The sequence below is a fragment of the Alligator sinensis genome, unplaced genomic scaffold (genome assembly GCF_000455745.1).
Source record: "Alligator sinensis unplaced genomic scaffold, ASM45574v1 scaffold66_2, whole genome shotgun sequence".
Taxonomy (NCBI): Eukaryota; Metazoa; Chordata; order Crocodylia; family Alligatoridae; genus Alligator; species Alligator sinensis.
Window position 1 is genome coordinate 1015547 of NW_005842489.1, and position 20889 is coordinate 1036435.

At 41.7% G+C, this 20889-nt stretch overlaps 1 protein-coding gene across 1 annotated transcript in view; it reads left to right on the forward strand.

Moving 5' to 3' along the window:
* Nucleotides 1–20889, forward strand: part of SEC24B (SEC24 homolog B, COPII coat complex component) — a 97915-nt gene that overhangs the window by 9289 nt on the left and 67737 nt on the right. The window contains exons 3-4 of the mRNA XM_006031254.2: nucleotides 11569–11745; nucleotides 17830–17934. Coding sequence (XP_006031316.1) covers nucleotides 11569–11745; nucleotides 17830–17934 — 282 coding nt within the window. The remainder of the gene's footprint in view (nucleotides 1–11568; nucleotides 11746–17829; nucleotides 17935–20889) is intronic.

The following is a 20889-nucleotide window of genomic DNA, read 5'->3' on the forward strand; positions in this document are numbered from 1 at the left end:
TGGCTCGGTAGGGCGCTGCACGCTGCCTCTCAGCTGGGGTGGCTCTACCTGTTAGCCAGAGTCCAGCAGCACTCAGCCCCAGCTCCCAGACAGCATGGGGCGCCCTGGGGCAGTGACATAAGGGACATTGTTTTCTCAGATCTGCTCTTCTCTATAATGCAGAAACCAATTAATGCCATATTAAGATTGAAAGTTAAAAGCATTAGGGCCTCTCTACATGTGCAGGTAGAGGCACTGTGTGATCTAATGTGCATTTGAAATAGTCATCGACTGTGGTGTTCACGTGCAAGTAGTGCAAGGAAACACTGCTGCCATTGTGAACTCCTCACCTCAGGGGTCACAGCAGCGGCAGTGTTCTTCTCTCTGTTGTCCCTGCTGAGTCCCACAGTGACGTCAGCTGTGGGGCTTGCAGTGGGGACAATGCGAGGAACCCTGCTGGTGTTGTGAGTCCACATATCACGAGGTTCACAGTACGGGCAGTGTTCCTCTGCGAGCCCTCCAGCTGAATATGCTGCCCCCATTGCAAGCCCTGCAGCCAAGGAGGTTCGCATGGGGAACATTGTTCTCCCTGCTGCAAGTTCTGCAGCTGACAGTGCTGTCAACATTGTGAAACTTGTAATGTGCCAGTCTGGCTGTGGGTGGTACACCCCTGTGGCTGGGAGCCCTTCAGTTGATGGGGCTCCAAGCCACAGGGGAGCACTTGGCCACTGTCCATTCCTGAGGAATGCTAAAGTGTAACTGAGGTCAGTTTCTCCTCAGTTAAAGTAATAAATTAATCTCGGATGGTTATCACCATCTCTATAAGGTGTTTTTTTTTCTCTACTAAGGCAGTCGTTGCTCTTCAGTCGGCTGGCTAAAGACTGTCCAGGACCCTTCTTGATGCAGTGTTCCACACACCCACACTCTCTTTCCTGCCATGACTTGATGATGAGAAAAAAAAGAAATGTCAGAGCGTGAAGCTTCTTGCACAATTGGTCCTTATGTCCACCTTAGTATAGTGAGGGTTCCACCAACCCCTATACCCTCTCCTCTTCCACCTCCTCCTTGACTTTATAGTTTGTATAATCTACCAGAGCCCATCAGAGTTCCATCAGAATCCTTAATATGCCTCTGGCTCAAATAAGTCACAACAAACTTTGTCCTGGTTAGCTTCCACCAGGCCTTTAAAAAAAAATGAACTGGCTTGTGTTTAAACAGCCTCCTGGCTTATGTGCAGATAGTTACTCTTCACTATTGCTGTGTGCCTAGGAGGGTTCTTCCCCTCGTCCTAGATGGAGAAAACAAAGTTAACTTCTCTCTGTCCTTCTATTCGGGTCTTACTTCTCTGTCTTTGGGTCTTTACCTCCTTCTCTGTCCTTCTCGCCAGACTGCTGTGCTGAGGCTTCAGGTTACCTGAAGGCTGCTTTGTCTCAACTTCTTTCCTGTCAGCTCTCTCCCTATAGCTGACTCCCTGAAGAGCCTTTCTTGCTGCATCCTGTATGCTCTCAGCTGTTCTCTGTCTCACTCTGTTGGAGTCAGGAACTTCTGTTTCTGGTTGTTCACCCCTTGTTTGCTTTGAGTCTCTCTTTATAGCAGAGCTAATGTTCCTTCCTCCTCCCCTCCAGAAACACTGGGAGAGGAAGGATCCTTGTGTGGCTGTGTTTAGCTTTGGCAATAGGACGGTTGCTTGCAAGCACCCTTCAAACCCCGGTGTCTTACTCTCTGCCACCAGTGTCTCTTCTCTTCCCTTACAGGCAGACATTCAATTAACGCAGTGTTTCCCAACCGGCAAGTCCAGGTGTGCCGCAGAATTTTGGCCTGGAGCCACGCCCCCTACCTGCTGCCACCATGAATGCACAGACAGACAGGGGGTTGGGGGGTGGCTCCAGCCAGGGATTTGCATTTGCGCGCTGTGTTCAGTCCCCACCCTGGCCTCCCAAGCCCTGCTCTGTTTTCGGCCAGTGTGCCGCAGGATGGGAGAGGCCTGGTAAGTGTGCCACCAGAACCAAAAGGTTGTGAAACACTGAATTAACGGCATGATTACAACAAGCTACAAAGTTAAGAGACAGTTTTTACAGAATAACTTTGTAGTTTATTGTTTGCTTTATCATGCCATTAATTGGTTGAACGTGTAGCTGTGTCACAATTTAAGTCATGATTACCTATTAATCATGCCTTAAACGTAATCTGTGGAAGGGGCCTAAATCTGGCAACTGAATGTTTAAAGTTCCCACAATTTAATATGCTGCTGGGTTTTTGGTTGTAGCCATGTTGGTCTAAGGACATAGGCAGGCAAGGTTCTATGAGAAGATGTGATATCTTTTATAAGACTGAGCAGTTGGAAAAAAGTTCTTAGCAAGCTTTCATGCGCTGTTCGAACAGAGGCTCCGTATGCCTGAAGAAGGGTGATTGCACCCAAAAGCTTGCTAAGAACTTTTTTCCAACTGCTCAGTCTTATAAAAGATATCACATCTTCTCATAGAACCTTGCCTGCCAGAATTTAATATTAAACTTATCTTTATTAACTATAAAATTGTTCAGTCAGATTAACATCACGGAAGCAGCTAAATAGGTGTAGCCTGTCTGTGGGAGTCTATTTTGTGCTTACCCAAATTTTTGTAATTTATGCCTTACAGAGTTTTCATTTAAATAAAAATTGAGTTTTCTTGGTAGACATGTGACATCGCTTATTTGCTCATAAGAATGTTGTCTCCAAGGAGATCTTCTTTGAAAGATGGGAAAACAGAACCAACAAAAACCTAAGCAAGAACATTAAGATAGAGTCGAATTTTTGTGGTATTTGCTAAATAGTCATCACTTAGTTAAATGTAATAGTTTTCATGCATCATATCTTCTTTGGCAATCCTTCACAGTTGAGGATGACTGTCTTTCATTAATGTCTTACTTTCACATCCGAAGATGGCTGACAAGGCCTATCCGAGATCGACAGACTATTGCAACTCAGGCACGTTTCTGTGTAGGGTTGGTGGCTCTGGATTCTTGATATGGTTCACGATGCTGTTTCTGCCACTCCTGCTTTTCTGTCTTCTGTTACTGTCTTGATGTTTCAAAGTACTGAAATCCTTGCAGCAGACTCTTCCTCCATTTGGGGCAGTCCTGGGTGATAGTCTCCCATGAGTTGATGTCCATGTTACATTTTTTCAAGTTGGCCTCAAGGACATTCTTGAAGTGCTTTCTCTGCCTTTCCCTTGAGTACATGTCTTGACTGAGCTGGGAGAATAAAAATTGCTTTGGAAGTCTGGAGTTGGGCATCTGGATGAAGTGGCTGGCCCAGTGAAGTTGATGTTGGGTGAGCATCGCCTTGATGCTCATGGTGTTTACTTGTGAGAGGATGCTAATTCTGGTGCATCTATCTTCCTACGTCTTGGTAAAGATGTTGACATTGCCTGAAGGTCTCCTGAGTGAGAACAGATTACAGCATCATTAGTGTACTGGAGCTTGATAATTGAGGTCGGGGTGGTTTTGGTTTTGGCTCAGAGTTGGCTGAGGTTAAACAGCTTACCATCCATTCAGTAGTCTAGCTCCACTCCAACTGGAATCTTGTTGGTGGTCAGGTGTAGCAAGGAATGTCGAGAAGAGCGTTGGAGCGATGATGCGGCCTTACTTAACTCCTGTCTTAACGTCAAAAGAATCTGTGATAAATCCATTATTGAGAACCACCATTTGTATACTGTCATGGAGCAGACAAAGAATGGTGACGAATTTCAGTGTGCATCCATACTTCAGACGGATTCTCTACAGCGCTTCTTGGTTGACAGAGCCAAAGGTTTTTGTCAGGTTAAAGAAAGCCATGTAGAGAGGTTTGTATTTTTCCCAGCATGTTTCCTGCAGCTAGTAAGCTGCGACAATCATGTCAGTTTTGCCTCTTGATGCCTTAAACCCACAATGAATTTCTGATAAGAGTTCTTCAGCAAGTACGATCCCTCTGTAATTTCCAGTCGGACATATCTCCTTTTTTGAAGATTGTCATGATGATGGTGTCCCTGAGGTCATGTGGGATTTCCTTGTCATTCCAAATCCTTAAGATAACATTGATCTTCTGTCGGCATTGTTTCTGCTGCAGCCGTCATTTGAGAGCTGGTTTGAGTGGCAACCAAGCAGATGAGTTGATCTGCCCAACAGTTGTCAGGTCCTAGCATAGCTTGGGTAATGTGGACATGTTTGAGATCCTGGGCACAAATAATGACAGTCAGTCAGGTGCCAGTGCTTATATGATGGGTGTTGCCATGATGTCTTGTGCCTGTCTTTTCTGGCAGAACAGGGTGTTGGTAATGGTGAGTCCATGTTCTGCATATCTGGTCGAGAGAAGGATGCCATTGGAGTTGACCTTTCCTACTGCTTCCTTGCTGATAGTTCTGTTCCAGAGGTTAGAGTCCCTTTCGATTTTGGCATTGAAATTGCTGAGAAGAGTAAGTTGGTCTCCCTCTGGGATGTCAGAAAGGACTTGGTCAAGGTTAGCGTAGATTTCCTCCTTGGTTTCATCAGTGGCATTGAGAGTCGGGGCATACATCCTTATGACAGTGGCATATTGGCTTCTTGCTGGTTTAAGATGGAGAGTCATGAGGTGCTCATTAATTGTGGTAAGGAACTCATTGAGTTGGTTTATGAGCTCATTTTTATGGCAAAACGAACTCTGTGAATCCAGCATTCTCCTTCCTGTTTGAGAAGAAGATATAACTGCCTCCATGTTCTTTGAGCTGCCCAGCTCCCGCTCATCAGGTCTTGTTCAGTACAGCAACATTGATGCATCTCCTGAGTTCTTGAGCCATGATTGTAGTGTGGTGCTCTGGGCATTCACTATTAGAATTGTCTGTGGAGGGTACTGATGTTCCAGGTCCCAAAATTATTTGTGTGTCTTGGTTGATTTGAATATCAGTAGAGGCGATTCCACTGGACGTGGTTATCCATTCAGCAAGAAGGTAGACTATGTTTAGGGTATCTTTTATAGCCCCCTCCCCATGCTGGGTGAACAGAGCAGATCCTGAAGAGGGCAACTCAGTTACAGCTGCCAAATTGCACTTCTGGTGTATCGTGTAAAATGATATGTTTATACCATATATACACTAGGGGTGTCAAAGGTATAGCCTGTGGGCTGGCTCAGAGACCTTCATCTGGTCCATGGAGCCAGATAAATTTGACACCCCTGATATAAACTGGGTGCAAAATTGTAAATTGCTTGATTCAAACATTATTTCCAGGGAGAAGGGAGGAAACAGATTTCAGTTTAGATTTTAACTAATTTAATACTTATCAATATACGCTTTTTGATGCAGAAAAGGACTAGATGGATTTTTCTTCTCTTTTTGTTTTTGTTGTCCAGTGGTTTCTTGCTCTGCAGCTACAGCTCTTAAGTGATCTTGTACTTGAAATATTAAATAATAGTTCACCATTTGAATGGTTCTTGACATTCAAATGGTGATAGAGACAATTGGTTAATCTGGCGATATTTAACTGAAAATTATGCATATGCATTTATAGTTATATTAGTGCTTATTCTTGTATAATACTCCTTTTCTACATCAGTAGAAAAATATAGCAATACCACACTTATTTAAATGCAGCATAAGTATTTATAATCAGTAGTTGATCCAAAGATTTATTTTCTCAAGAAGTGTACCCAATTTAATTTTGTCATGCCATTGGATAGTTCATATTAGCACATTCAGCAACAATTTTCCAAATGCACAAGAAGACTGTTCTCAACACTAAATGACTAAAAGCCAGTTTTATAATTAAATTGCACCATTGATGGAGCCTAAGATAAACAGTGCTTAATAAATAATGTCCAGTTTGACTTTAGATTTCAGCCTTTTGCTGAGACTTGCAGTTTCTCAAGAATGCTCAGCACCTTTGTAACCATAACTGAAGTGTGGTATTACATCAGAAATGCAGTTTTTATAATAACCACCCATTTGAAAGATAGCAGCAGCAGCTGTTCTGCTGTAAACAAGTCACTTGGGGGAAAGGGTACCATGACAGTTTTATTTACTCTGAGTTGTCAATGAATACCTTGAGTGTTTTCATATAGAGTAGCCTTTCTATTTGGTATTTCTGCAGAATGTTTCAGTGACTTACTAAAAGTATTTTTTGCTTGATCACTAGTCTGAGTAGATCTCTTTTTTTTCCTTGTTTGCTTGGCTACATGACATATGTCTTGGTACCTGCCTTTCAAAAGGTTAGTGCCAACTTCACCATTACTTCTAAATGAAGGACGCACTTCCACATGACAGCATTTTTTGCACTATTAGGGGATGATCATTATAGACATACATTTACTGTGCAGAAAGCTTTATGCCTCTAATGATTTATTTCTACACAAAAATGCATTTTGAAATAGTGTGAAAAAATAAAGCACAAAATGTAGAAAAAAAATTACATTAAATAGCCATTTTGTGGATTCCTGAAAATTGCTTAAATCAGTTAGTAATGCACAAAAGGAAGCAGGTTTTTGTAAATGATGGATGTTTCACAAGATGTGATTACCTTTCCTATAAACCTCATGCTACTTTATACAGAAAAATTGTCAATTAAATAACCAGTAAGTGTTCCAAGGTCTACTAGAGTTCTTAAACATGCTTTCTGGGAATGTCTGTAGACTTAAATGTTTATTTTGATCCACATGTGCATATGAATTTCGGGGGTTGGGGGAGAGCAGGAAATGGACTTACTCTGATAGGGCACTCCAAGTTTGTCAGATTTAACACTAAGAAGAACAGAAAAATGAAGGTGAAACTCTAGATTTAAAATATGTCTAAACAAGACCTAGACAATGTCCAAAGGAGGATACAGTCTGAAGATCTTTTGAGCAGTACTAGGCTTCAGCTGATGAGCTCCTTGGAAAATGTAGGAAACAGATAATGATCCACAATTAATATTAAGGCTGCTTGCAAACATAAAAAAACACAAAAAAACCCCAGCACTTAAACTCTGTGTGCTCCTGCGCCGAGCCTACCATATGCCCAGATGAGGCAGCATGTTAGCTGGGCTGGGTGCTTTAGTGCAGCTTTTTTTGTGCTTTTATCTAATAGCTGATTGAATCAGCTCTAGCTAAATGTGCGAAAAAGCCCCAGTGAAGCAACCAGTCTGTATAGATGCTGCACAGCCATATTGAACAAATGTGCTGCTGCTTCTGGTAAAGCGTGCTGTTTTTGTTTTTTAACGTCTGCAAGCTGCCTACATTTTTATGTTCAGGGGAAAAATTATCAATTAAACTTGCTTACCTGAGGAAGGCCATGTTTGCAACAGACCTTAATTGGCAAAGCTATGTCAGTCAGTAGCGTGATGAGGTGAGATTTGTTTTTTGGGTAGATAAAAGTTTAGTTTAAAAAAAAAAAAGGATGTTTTGATTTAAATTAAATATTTTTCTTTTAAAAAGAAAGCCAATTGAAATATCCTTTATTAACTAAAATACCACAATTTATTTTTTTGTAAACTATCATATTAGAAAAATAGTACATATTTGCTACCAGATTTTAAAGCAAGTAAAACCATTGAGCTGGTGGAAGTCACAGGCTCGAAAGCAGAACTAGATTTTCTTAGAAGTCATAAATCAGCTTTTGGCAGTCCTATCATTTTCTGTATTGCAGTTTATTCTGCTAATGATAAACTATTTAGTTGCTAGTTCATTTAATGGTGAGAAACTGACAAGGAGTTGCAAAAACACGGAAGCTTTTTTTTTAATATAAGTAAGTTTTGAATAGATGAGAGAGAAGTTATGAAACTGTGAAATACTTTGTTTCTATTCAAAATCATTTCAATTCGCTGGTTACAGATAATACTTCGTTTGTTTACTGCCAGTTATTTTTAATGTAAAACATGTTTTGACAAATTAATTACTTGTGTGTCCAGCATACTCGATATATTTTTCTGTAATCAACAGAATTCAGAAAAAATTTGTGCATTTTAAATTTTAGTTTCCAAAATGCAACTTCATACAGGTATATGTGTGTGTGTGTGTGTATGTGTGTGTATATGTGTGTGTGTGTGTGTGTGTGTGTGTGTGTGTGTGTGTATATATATATATATATATATATATATATATATATATATATAAAAAAAAAAAAGATGTAAACCATTTCCTATATAAGAAATGTTATTCATCATTTTGTAGTAAAGTAACTATTGGAAATCTAAATTCTATAATTTTTTTAATAATTATACAGAAACATGCTGATTAATAAAGAGCAGCAGATGTAATTTAAAGGCCATGTTTAGTTGTAAATCAGCTTGCCTCATTTGCTTCTCAAAGTACAAATACAGTAGAAGATATTAAAACTGATCATTTAAATCAAGGTTTCATCTTTGCTGATTTAAAGCATGATTAAAATTAGTGACTTAAATCAGTTTTTAATTTGAATAAATCCACCTAGTTTGCAATTGTCATGGCTTTTTCAGCTGGGAAAAGTCAGCAAAAATAGTTGTCACTTATTTCACTTGGGAATTAGCGTTGCCAATATAAGATTCATTTGTACTGAAGATGGCTTTGCCATCACAGGTGTGTTTACAGTATAGCTGTAATAATTTCTAGCTAGAGTTTCAGTTTTATGTTTAAATGCATGAGGGATAAATCAGCCTTTGAATCTGTGGTAAAGACCAGACACTTTTGCTTGGTTGCAAGGCTAATGTTTGAAGTACAGTTTATTAACATGATTTGTAAACCTTAAAAATTACCTTTGAAATATCATGTACTTGTACACTGAACTGTCTGTCAAAGTTGATTAGACTCTCAAAGTGACAATTTCTGGGTTATCGTTAGGTCTGGAGTGGTGTTATAGCAGTGATGGTCCAGGAAATGTGTAAGAAGCAAGGCTTTTTTTAGGGGTATACCATTAAAGATTTTCTTGGTTGATACCAATAGCTTGATTATTAACCAGCCATATCAGCCAATACCAATCTAATAACCAGTTTACAGGAATGTAGCCAGGCAGTGTGGAGAATAGTGCCCTGCAGGTAAGACTGTGGAGAGGAAGGGTCGTAGGCAGATTGAGGCCCCCGTGGTGAGGGAGGGAGTGGGGCAGGGCAGGGGCTGGGGGTGCTGCCAAGGGAGGGTGGTGAATGAGACCCCAGTGCCAGGAGTAGGATGGAGTTGCAGGGCAGTGGGAAGGGGGGCGGCTCCCCGCCACTGTGCCCCCCCCCGGGGGCGGCATGGGGGGCCATGTGCCCTCCCCCAGATTTGTGCACAGGGCAGAGGCGGGCTTGGGATCAGGGGCGTTGCCAGCCTCTTCCCGGTATGGGGGCTAGGCCAGGGCTGAGCTCAGAGCAGGTGGGAGAATGGTGGGCTCAGTTGCACAGGGTAGGTGGCGATGCTGGGAGGGGTGGCTATGGGGGGTGGGGCTAAGGCAAACTTTGGGATAGCTATAGCCCCCTCAGACCATCCTTTAGCACTGCCCCTGCTCAGGACTCTCTGCTCTGCTGCCTTTCCTTGGAAAGCCCCCCACTGCAGGGCGGGCAGGGAACACGCAGCCAGCACAGGGCTCCCGAGGGAAAGGCAGCAGAGAGGAGAGCCCTGAGCAGGGACAGCACTAGAGTGGGGCTTGGGGAGGCTATAGCCACCCCAAAATTTGCCTTAGCCCCCCCCCTGTAGCCACACCTCTCAGCACCACCACTACCCCTTGCCCTGTATAGCTGAGCCTGCCCCACTTCTGCCCACTCTGAGCCCAGTTCCACCACTAGGAAGAGGCAGGTGCTGTCCCTGTCCCCAAGGCCACAGCAGGCAGCCCGCCTCCACCCTGTGCACAAATCTGGGCCAGCACATGCCTCCCCATGTCTCCCCCAGGGGTGTGTGCAGTGGCAGGGAGCCACCCCTCCTGCCCCCTGTGCCCCCTGGACAAGGTGCCTGTGGCTCTGGCCCACTCCCAGCCCCAGGGTCCCATTCACTGCCCTGGCTGGGTAGTGCCCCCAGCCCCTGCCCCACTCCCTCCCTCATCGTGAGGGCCTCGATCTACCTTGCCCACACCTCTTCCCCTTCACAGAGTTACCTGCAGGGAGCTGCTTTCCGTGCTGCTCAGCTGCATTCCTGGCCACGTGCATAGCCGCTGTGCACATGCACGTGGCATCTGGGAGGCCCTGACGAGAAGGCCTATTGTACTTATTGGTGACATTGTCGGCTACACTGGCCAAAAAAACCCAATAGTCAATAATGTTAATTTTCCTTTTTTCAGTGCCAATCTGATATGTGACCAATATATTGGTGCAGCTCTACTTTTTTGATATCTTTTATTGGACCAACTATATAGTTTGGGCAGATGTTAAACAAGCCTTTGGGCACAAAGTGAAATTATGTTGTAATTTCCCTTTAATCCATACTAATTTTAGAGCTTTTAATGTTACTGCCACCTGACGTAGGTCGGCTGTTTTCAAGGGGTGTTCTACGGTATTTGTTAGCTAGAATATCTGGGAAGAGGCAGCTAATGAAGCTTGCCCAGGATAAGCTAATAAAAAATATGTACTTAAACAGAAGTTTAGTCCAGCTTTATCTGGGGCTTGATTGCTACATCCTAGGTTAATCGCTACTTGAATTGGTCCATCATCTCCTTGTCAGCTGACCTGTTCAGCAAAATTAAAACCACAGTATGTTGTACTTCATAAGGTAATTCTTTCAAAACTGGGGGATCACAGCTGCCACAATCTCCCAGGCTCCAGGGTGCGTGAAACCCTAGGACCTGGGGGATTTTGGCAGCTGCAATCCCTTAGGCCCGAGGATTTCACATGCACCCAGGGCAGCTGTGGTGGTCCCCAGCTGCAAAGACCCAGCATCCACAGCTACAGGACTGTGGGTCCTAGTGCTGCCAGGACCAAGCATTGGCAGCTGCTGGGGCTGAGAGTCCCCTCAGTTGCGGGATTCCCAGCCCAGGCTGGGCATGGTGCACCCCTGCTACTGGGAGTCCTGTCAGCTGCTCCCTGCTACACATGCAAATTAAACCTTGATAGCAACCAGCTATAAAGTTGGTACGCATTTTCAAGATTAATTTTATAGCTGGTTGGAGCTTTTTATAGCTTATTATAGCTACTTTGCACATGTAGCTAGTCTCAAGGTAATTGCTCAATTCCATTTAATTGTGTGGTACCTGTAATGTGTAGAAGGGGCCTATGTGCCTTAGCTGGAGAGTAACAGATAAGAGAGAGAGAAAGAGCAGTGGTATCTTGTACAGTGAATTGCTGCAAGTTTTCTGTGTTTTGTGACTTGGAAGAAGACTACTGATTTGGAATAAGGGGACAAAAGGCTCATTGGGGCCTGGGAGGCAAATCTGTGGAAGTGTGTAGTTTTGGTAGTGAATCTAGGCTCATTTACCATTAATCCACCTATGTAAAGTTTTCTCTATGAAAGTATTTTAACTGCTTTACTTGTCAGAACAATTATTGCCCAGAACACAGTAGTCTTTTCATCTGAATGGAAAAGTAACAGAAGAGCTTTTTAATTGAAAAAATGGCCTCCTCAGCAATCTAGCATGTTAGAGCTGTTGCTATTTTGAGGCAGTTTTTTTTTTCTTACATACTACACAGCTTAACAGTTCCCTTGTATTGCCTTTGATATAAGTAACATTTTCTGTTGTTTTCCTACTTTTTCAGTTGGTGGTGTTGATTCATCGCACCTTGTAAGCCAAAATGTTCGATTTATCAAGTCAGGTGTTGGATCATCTGTTTCTTCTGCTGTGACCTCTTCAGAAAGAACACCTGTAGACCATTCGGCTCAGCCTGGACCTGTGCCATCTGTTACAAAACCATCAGAGTCTCTGCTTCAAGAAGGTACTAAAAGTTGATTTTAGAACATAGACTGGTATTTTAATATTTCTTATAGATCAAAGCATCAATGTTCTATTTTTACTTTTTCTGAAAATGTCAACTTATTTCCCACCTGTCCTGGTTATATTTGTACTAAGGATTGCGGTAGGATGTTTTTAACTTCTTAATGGATCCCTGTCCCTTTTTGTTGACCTATGAAAGGGCAGCCCTTCTTTCAGTCTTTCAGGGTATCAAAGTATGTTTCTCTCTCTTGTGTTTTTCTTCCCTCTTTTATGTTCCCATTATCTCCATCCCGTCTTTGGCTTTATTTGTTTTTATTTCCCCATTTTATCCTTGTTACTTTCTTCTAGTTCCTTTGTTCTCCACAAACGCTATTAGCTGTTTTGTGTCGTAAATATAATGATCATCAAGTGACTACATACAAATTTTTTAAATTTCTCAAATGCTTTTAAAATCTTAATGTTTGGCTTTATAGGAATGCTTTTCATTCATACAACTCAAAACCCTTTTACAGAAATGTCATAATTCCTAATTTTTACTGATGAACCAAAAGAGTCAGTGGGCCATTTAAAGTAATTCATTATCTACTAACCAATCTTTTATCTCCCAGACAGAGAGAGAAAACTGTTTATTGTATGTAAAGCACTATCCACATAAAGGTTTGAAAACCAATTCAAGAAATGGTTTTTGTTTTAGGTGCTTTGTAGTTGCTTTTAAGCCATTTTACAGCCAAGTAAAATAGTGAATCCTACTTGGGAGTGTTCCTAAATGTAGCACCATTTAACAGAATGTAGTTGTTATGTAGCTGTGCTGAATGGAGTTTACTCAGAAGCATGTAATTTGATCCTTCTAGGTCAGTGGCATTCAACCTTTTTGTCCCATGAACCAGATAGGCAGTGCCCAGGCTGTCTGCAAGCCAGATCCAGCTGGGGGCCCTGATCCAGCATGGTGTGCTGATGGCCGGGTCTCATCCAGCCATGCATAGGGGGCCAGGGGGCATCCCAGATCCAACTTGGCCCTATGAGGGGGGAGGAGGAGGCATAGCCTAGCTTCGTGGAAGGAAGGGGGTATCGCCTGGCCCCAGTCCAGCCTCATGGGTGGGAAGGGGGCATGACCCTACCCTGCAGGGGGAGAAGGAGGCTTAGTCAGCCATGGGGAAAGGGGCATGGCCCAGCCCCATCCAACCCAGGGGGTGGTGGGGAGGAGGCATGGCCTGGCCCCAACCTGCTGCAAGGGGCTCCAGGTTTAGGAATTTGGCAGCAGGGGAGGATGGCCATATGTATTGTCACCACTCCCCTGCTGCCAAATTTCCTGACTTGTGGGGAACACCATGGGTCGGACATCTATGGACCCACAGGCTGCATTTGGCCCACAGGCCAGAGGCTGAATATCCCTGTTCTAGGCAGTTGTTTGGTAACCGTTACATAGTAAATGTATAGAGGTAGTTAACTGTTGGTTTGAACTCAGAAGGCAGGGCACAGTGTTGCCTTAGGTTCCCATCAGACTATACATTTATTGTCCAAATAAGTTGATTGCACAACAAATTGTAACTTGCCAGATGTTCAAGCAGTTTAGTATGCAGTGAAAATGGCAAACTAGCCACAAAGATATGTTACTCATTAAATGTGTTGGAACATCTTTGTAAGTGGTTTGTATCCCACTTCAATTTGAACATATGGCATACTAGTTCAGAGGGTGTTTAGGGAACCTGGACTCTCAGGAGTCACTCACCAGTGCTGCGCTGCCCAGTGCATTTTAAACTTCCTGGCGTGGAGAAGCCCAGTATAGGACACTGGCTGTCTGGTGCCAGCGTGCACACAAACTCATTTAAACTGATGCTGTGTTCCCTGTGCACCAGGGCACTGGTCTTCAATGCTGGGCTTCCTGCATCCTGGCAAGTTTAGAGGGACATGTTCATCTGGGGACTGGTGAGGTGCTCCCTTGCCCTTTAAATGTGTGTACTCAGTGTGGGATCAGGGAGCTGATCCCTGGTTCCCTGAATGCCAGCAGATGTCAGATGAGGTTTGAGATGTTTATCCCGTATCCCAAAAATCATACATCCTGCTGTGCCAGATGTTCAAGATTTGGGATGAGAGGACAAGCAACTTCTAGGATCTGGGATAAAATTCTTCATATCCTATCCCGTGATTGGAAGGGTGCGTAGAGACACTCTAACCTATTCAGAGAGGTATAAGCCTTTGTAGATGACACCCACCATGCGAGTTCAGTGCTTTCAAACCAGGATTTGGCATGGTGGAATATTGTAATGAACATGTTAGCCTTAATGTGCAATATTATCGATATGACACTGACAGTGATTTGTTTGAAATTTATTTAACATGTTTCATATACATCATTTCAGATCTTGGTAAGCATTTTGCCTAAATGTAAAAACCTCTTAATTTGAAGGTTCATGCGGTATGTATCGAATTGGATGAATAGATTTTTATTTATTTTTTATTTTTTTTAAAGCCAGAGAATCCAGTATCATCATATCAAGGACCTTCGTAATTTGCCATAAGCCTGAAATGTGTATTTTAATTTTCATGTGTTGACTTTATCAGGCAGCAGTACACATAGATGCATTTTATTGTATTTCCATGTCCTTGGTGTATGAATAAACGTATATGGTTTATTTTGCCTTAATTCAGTTCAGCTTCACTTGCAAAGTGAACTAATAAAAGCAAATTAAAGCAACTTTAATTTGGAATGAGTTTCCACATAGGGATTTCATGTAGTTTATTTAATTCATTTTGAAGTCACACATGTAGTTAATTCAGATCAACTTTCCTTGAGTGTCCCTTTATAGACAGATCCATAATATATAAATAAAATCTTTTGCTTACATTCTGAAATGGCAGAACCTAATGAATGAGTGAAAATAATCCACTATAAAAGCACCTGAATCTAAAAGTTCATCAACTGTTTTTCAAAAGTTTTGATACTAACATTTTAACATTTTAATCTTTTGGTAGAAAATGAGGTGAATGCATTAGAAATATGAGGCTAATGGAAAAGAGGCTTTTTAAGAAGTCTAATTTCTTTTGACTTTTATTACCTCTCTTTATATGGTAGGGCTAGTGGTATGAAATTTAAGCCAAGCAGATTGACATAGTTTACATTATAGAAGTTTTTTGCAATATGCTTAATGGCTATGTATTTTTTTTAAACAAAAATGGGGAACTTTTGTTGCATGTTTTATAAATAAGCCCCTTTCCCTTTTTATCTTTTTCTTTCTTCCTAACTACAGTCTCATTTGCCTATAAATTGTGTGGAACAACATTTTAAATACTTTATTGTTGGGATACAATGGTAATGAACCATACCACCAATGCTGTGTTCACCCTTTCTTCCTTTGATTTTGTAGATTGTAAAAATTTAACAAAGCTTTCTTTTGGTCAAAATGCCTAGCAAAGTATTTCCCTAGAATTATGGCTTTTCTCTTGGCTTTTTTTGGTTTTCTACTTTTCCATCCTTGGATATTATGTTATTTCTCCCCTATACTTTTGACTTGTATTTATTCACTTTCAATTTGAGTATTCGCTTTTTGTTTTTTAAGATCATTAGTTACTATAATTCTTAACTTTAATTGAGGTCAGCATGGCTTACTTCAGTTAGCTTTAGTAGATTAGAGTTACTCTAAACATGTATACCCCTCAGGGAATCTTTGTATTCTACCCAGCTCAGCTCAAGAAGAGAGAAGGCAGGCAGGCATTTTGGCTCAGCCAACAGCACCTGCAACATCCTGGAGCTAGGGGATTAACAGAGAAGCCACAGCGTCCCCCCTTCTCTTCTCCTCCCCCCCTACCCCACCAACTGCAGCTGCCTGTGTTTTTCATAGGAAAATAATGTATTTACCAGTATTTTAAAGGGAAAATCTTTTCTTTCTTCAGTCTTCCTTACTAAAATAAGACATATGTCTTATTGGAAAGGGGCAATTTATATGTGAGAAAATATGGTATTTCTCATCTGATCTTCTCATGAGCCACATTATTTGCAAGAACAGGATAAAGATGTTTTAGCACTAAGAAAAGAGGGGTTTTTTCTAGTCTTTCCATTTTATGAAGTACATATGAAGTACACCCAGTAGCAGTAATAAAAAATTGCTGAGTCTCTGAACATTTTTCCCTATATCATAGCAGCAGAGGAAAAATTGAAGAATTGCATCAGTTTCACTTTTACTGGTTATGCCTGCATCATCCTGATTTAAGCTTGAGCTTCAGCGAGGATGTGATATTTCCTATAGAAGTGCTTAATGCATTGGATCAGTTGCAAAACCTACAGTCTTTCTGTCTAAACACTGTCTCCTTCTTTGAGTTAATTGCCCATATAAATTCTATGTGGTTGTATTCATGCCCTGAGCCTTCTAACCAGAGTTTTTGCTTTAGGGGCAGGTCTGTGGTATACCGGACAGTTACTAGTTGGGCCCCTATGCTGTGGGGATAAAGGATGGTGTATATTTCCTCCTTCATAGTCCCTGGCAGTTCATTCACGTGAATGTAAAAAGATCACATGTGTTAGTTCACTTTGGTAGCATACATCTTGACTTAATACTTTTCTTGGCTTCTCTTAAAATTTACTCTGTTAATTTGTCTTGATTGTATTTGAAATAATCCAAGTATCTTCATACAAGAATATTTTTTTAAAATCACAATCGTGACAGATGACCCTTTTAGATTTTATGTATTGTTCTAAATATGAGTTAATATGGCACATTTACAACACTTTTAAAAAGTGTTACAGGGTAGTAGTTTATCAATATTGAAAGTTCACATCATTCTGTGTAAAATATGATTTGTAACAGCTTGATTTTATTTAACAGAATGTCAGATATTTCCACATCAAACATAAAGAGCACTAGTGCAATGTTAACTAGATACTTGTTAGAAAAAACAGAACTCTTAATTTGACCCTTGGAAAAGTCTGGGATTGCTTGTACAGCAGAGTAGTCCATTGGTTTGCCAAAAGAGAAACGGTGGCGGCAGCCTGCATCGATGACAAAAACAGAAGTTCATAATTTCATTGTATACTTTGAGGCAAGTCAGTAGCCCTGCACACAACTAATTGAAAGCTGATCTGCATTTGCTGTTGTGCCATTTTGTACATCTTATAAAAAAATGCGTATAGTATTTTGTATAGGTAATCAGCATATTGTGTGTACAAAAGAGGCAGGGAGCATGGAGTGTGTGCTGCCTCCAGCCCCAACCTGGTCCAGGGCTGAAGCTGTTGCTGCCTCAGCTGCAACAGCTGGAGCTGAAAAGGGGAAGGAGGGGCAGCTGTGGGGCAGGCAAGAGGGGAAGCAAGTAGTAGATAAGTAGATGCCCATCAGTCCAGTTACCATGGAGGGGCCAGGTCTTGGGACACAGGCATGAATGGGCAGGCAGAACAGGAGACAAGTTGACGGTGGGGCAAGCAGAGGAGGCAGGAGGGCAGTTGGGAGGCATGCAAGTGGCGGGAGCAGACTGCAGGGAGTAGCATGGGGGCAGGTGTGGGGCATGCCTGCATTTCATGTGCGGAGAGGGGCAGATGGTAAGGGGTAGGGCTCCCCAGCCACCTGCCATTGCTTGCCCCCCTACAGCTGTTGGGGGGTGGAGGAACAAATTGAATATGATCCTCCAAAAATTATATTCTAGACAGGAAAAATTATGACAAATTTATAAATTTTCCAAGTCTGGAATCTAATTATTGAAGACGTGTCTTGGATTCAGGTAAATACGGCATTTCATGTATTTATTACCAGAAACTAAAAATCCCAAAGAATTTGAATGACGCTCACAGATTTGCTAAGAACATTAACTAGGAAAGTGCACATTTTTGTAAGCAAAAAATTCTTACTTTGAAATATACCTTCCTACTAAAATTATTTGTGCACTAATGCTTAAATAACCTAGCCCACAAAAACTTGATTGTGTTAAACTAATTTTGGAGATCATTTAGCTAAATAGACTAGGTATGGACTTCTTTACTTGCATGTTAAAGTGTTTTCTGGAATGCCTAATTTCTCTCACTTTTAATGCAATGATTTGTGACTTGTTTCTTACCTTTTCTGTCTGTCTGACTCTGATGTTTGTGCTTTCCACTTCACAGGCATGCAGTATGGTGGATATGTTAATAATCAAGCTAGCTCTACACCAGCTCCCTTGTCATCAAGTTCAGGTGATGAGGAAGAGGATGAGGAGGATGAGGAAGCAGGTCTGCTTTAGCTTTACACCAGTATCTTGCTCTTTTCCTACCTAAATTCTGTCTTCCTATTTTGACCTCCTTAAATTACTAAAATCAAACATTCAAGCCAAAAAGTAATTCTGACTCTTCAGACAGCAAGCAAATTAAATGTCAAACAATTTATGAATATAGTAGCAATAGTCACCCTAAAATGATAGGCATTTTCTGTATTTGTAATTTGTAATATATACATTTTGTAAAACCATCTTAATTTCAATATTCTGACTTTCAACAAATATTATAATGTTTTTAACTAAATTGCACCCCTAGAGGCATTTGGTTGATTATTACTTTCTTTCTATAAATATATGAACAGGTGTCATTTAAAAATATTTTACCACTCATGATGAAATTTATCCTAGTATTATTGTGTTTTCCTTTTCTATGTATGGAAAGCATTGTAAATGATGCGCTAAAGAAACACTATATTGCAATAGATGTCTTTTAAGTCCATAACTGTAAACAGAACTTGTACTCTTTTATGCATTTATTTTTTTTACTAGTACCCATCCATACAGCTCAGACTATTTCTTAAGTCTTCTTGCTTGTGTTGAGATCCTGGAGAGGTTACTGGGCTGGTCTGAAGGGATGCCACATGCAGCACACCCTGGATCAGCCCTGTGTACTGCATGCATCACATATGCTAGATCCAGCTTTGCATGCCACATGCAGTGCACACTGACCCCAGTCTGAGATCACGCTGCATGCAGTGTGCGGGGCTAGCACAGTGCACACACTGCCTATGGGGTGACCGTGTTAGAACAGCCCTGTGTGCTGGCTCCGACCTGCAGGGGTGGTCTGTGGTCATAACAGTTTGTTTGGCCATTTATTTTTTCAAATCTCATGCTCTCTTCTGCAAGGATCCCTGTCTGTATTTTATCAGAATTACTTGGATTTGAAACTAATTTCATACGTTCTTACTATGAAAGTCACTTGGGATGTCCCTCTCTTGGTCTTGTTTAACTCTCAAAGAAAAGTTGCTTTACAACTATCTCTGTTAAGGTGCCTTTTGAGAGAGAAAAAAAACAGGCCATTTTTTCATCCTGTTGATAGGTGCTTGAAATCTGTTGTATGATATATACTACAGATTCTGTATTGGTGGTTTTGAGGTCTGTTAGGGTTGAAGGACCCAGTACAGGTCATGAGTTTGTCTTGGTTTGGAAGTATAGGTATTACAGTGTTCTTACTAACTACATTTTTAATACTTCCTCCTTAAACCTTACTATTACAAGCTTTCACTGTCTTTATTCCCCTCTCTACCCAGAATAATTCAGACTCTTTCAACAGCATTAATACAGATTTGATAGTTAAATTATAGCCTGTAGCAGCTTTTGCTTAACATTCCTTTTACATCAGAAGAATCTCCCAGATTGTGGTTTAGTGTTCACTTCTAGAGACCTAGTAGTAACACCATTTTCCCCATAATCATGGGTTCACATGTTAATGAAAAATGGAGCCATTCTTCAATATGACAAGAATTCAAGCTTCTTCTGTTCTTTTTTTTCCCTTGGGATTGTTCTCTCATGGTTTTTGATAATGAGGTTTTGGATGGATTTTGTAAAATACTCCAGCTAGGTAGTCCATATGGTGTCCTCCTAATAATCTGTATGTAGAACAGCATAGATATTGAATGGCTAAATTGTCTAGAGAGAAGATATTCCTTGGTAGTGAGGATGATATGTGGAATAATAGAACCCTTTCCCACCTCACCCAACACTTCCTTAAAGCAAATGGAGGTATTTTCCTGGACTGAAAACCAAAATTAGATCCAAATCACATGCAAATCCGGCTTCTTGAAAATTCATTTGGCTAGGGTATCAGCTGTCTATCCCCTAATTCAAGGCTACTCAGTTTTTTTTTTCTAATAACATGACAGATTCTTCTAAGGTCTGATGAGACCATACCCCTCAAGCCTCCTTGCCACCCTGTAAGGCTAAATGCAGACTTTTACAGAGATTAGGGGGAGGTTAGATCATGTTAAAAACAGCCACCTAATCTAAGGTAAATTGGGATGCAGGGGGGTGCTAGTTGGGGGTACGGGGGGCCAAATAGGATCTATGAGAATGATGGGGGGCAGGCAGCATCTGTAGGAGGAATTTGGGGGTTCAGGTGGTGTCCTTGGAAGTGATGGGGGGCAGGGAGCGTTTGGTGGGATCACGGGGGCTCATGAGAGAGGTTTAGAGTGGGACCAGAGGCTATTTTTAGTTCCCCAACCCTTTCCCACCCCCCTGCAAACCTACTTCCCATCCTCCCTGCTACTCCCTCTACCAATACTTACTTTCTCAGTTCCCAGCAGCTGCGAATGCTGAAAAAAAATGGCACCCCAAGCTGCATGCAGAATGGGGGTGGGAGCTGACTGGTCCATGGGGGAGGGGGAATGAGGGGCTGAAGGACTAAAAATAGCCCAGTGCTACAGAGGCGGGTAGAAAAAGCGCAACCTTGGAACTGGGGCAAGTGGATAGGCTTTCCCAGCCTAGTAACTACAGAAGTTGGATGCGCCAGTCTAACTTAGATTGACTACATTAGAGTGTATATTGATCCAGGACTATCTTAGACCAGGTTCCTCCATTTTTATACCAGTGTATATGTGCAGAACTTTTGTAGTTATGGGTGAGATTAGTGAATTGCCCATCAAGAATGATTGTTGACACAGCACTGGCTGGAGCCATGCCCCCCAAAAGCGTTACGGACAGACAGACGGACTAAGTCCTTTGTATGTATATAGATTGATTTCTGATCAACTGGATCTCAGTGTAAGGTCTGCACCTGAACGAACTAAGTTATATTGAGTGGCATTTTTTACCTCCTCCAATCACCCTTTAACCTCCCTGAATGCCTGCATTTAGCCCAACTTAACCCTTTTCTGCTAGCTGTGGTTGGACTGGCATTCAGGCCTATTTTAGACTAGCCAATTGCCTGTCAGGA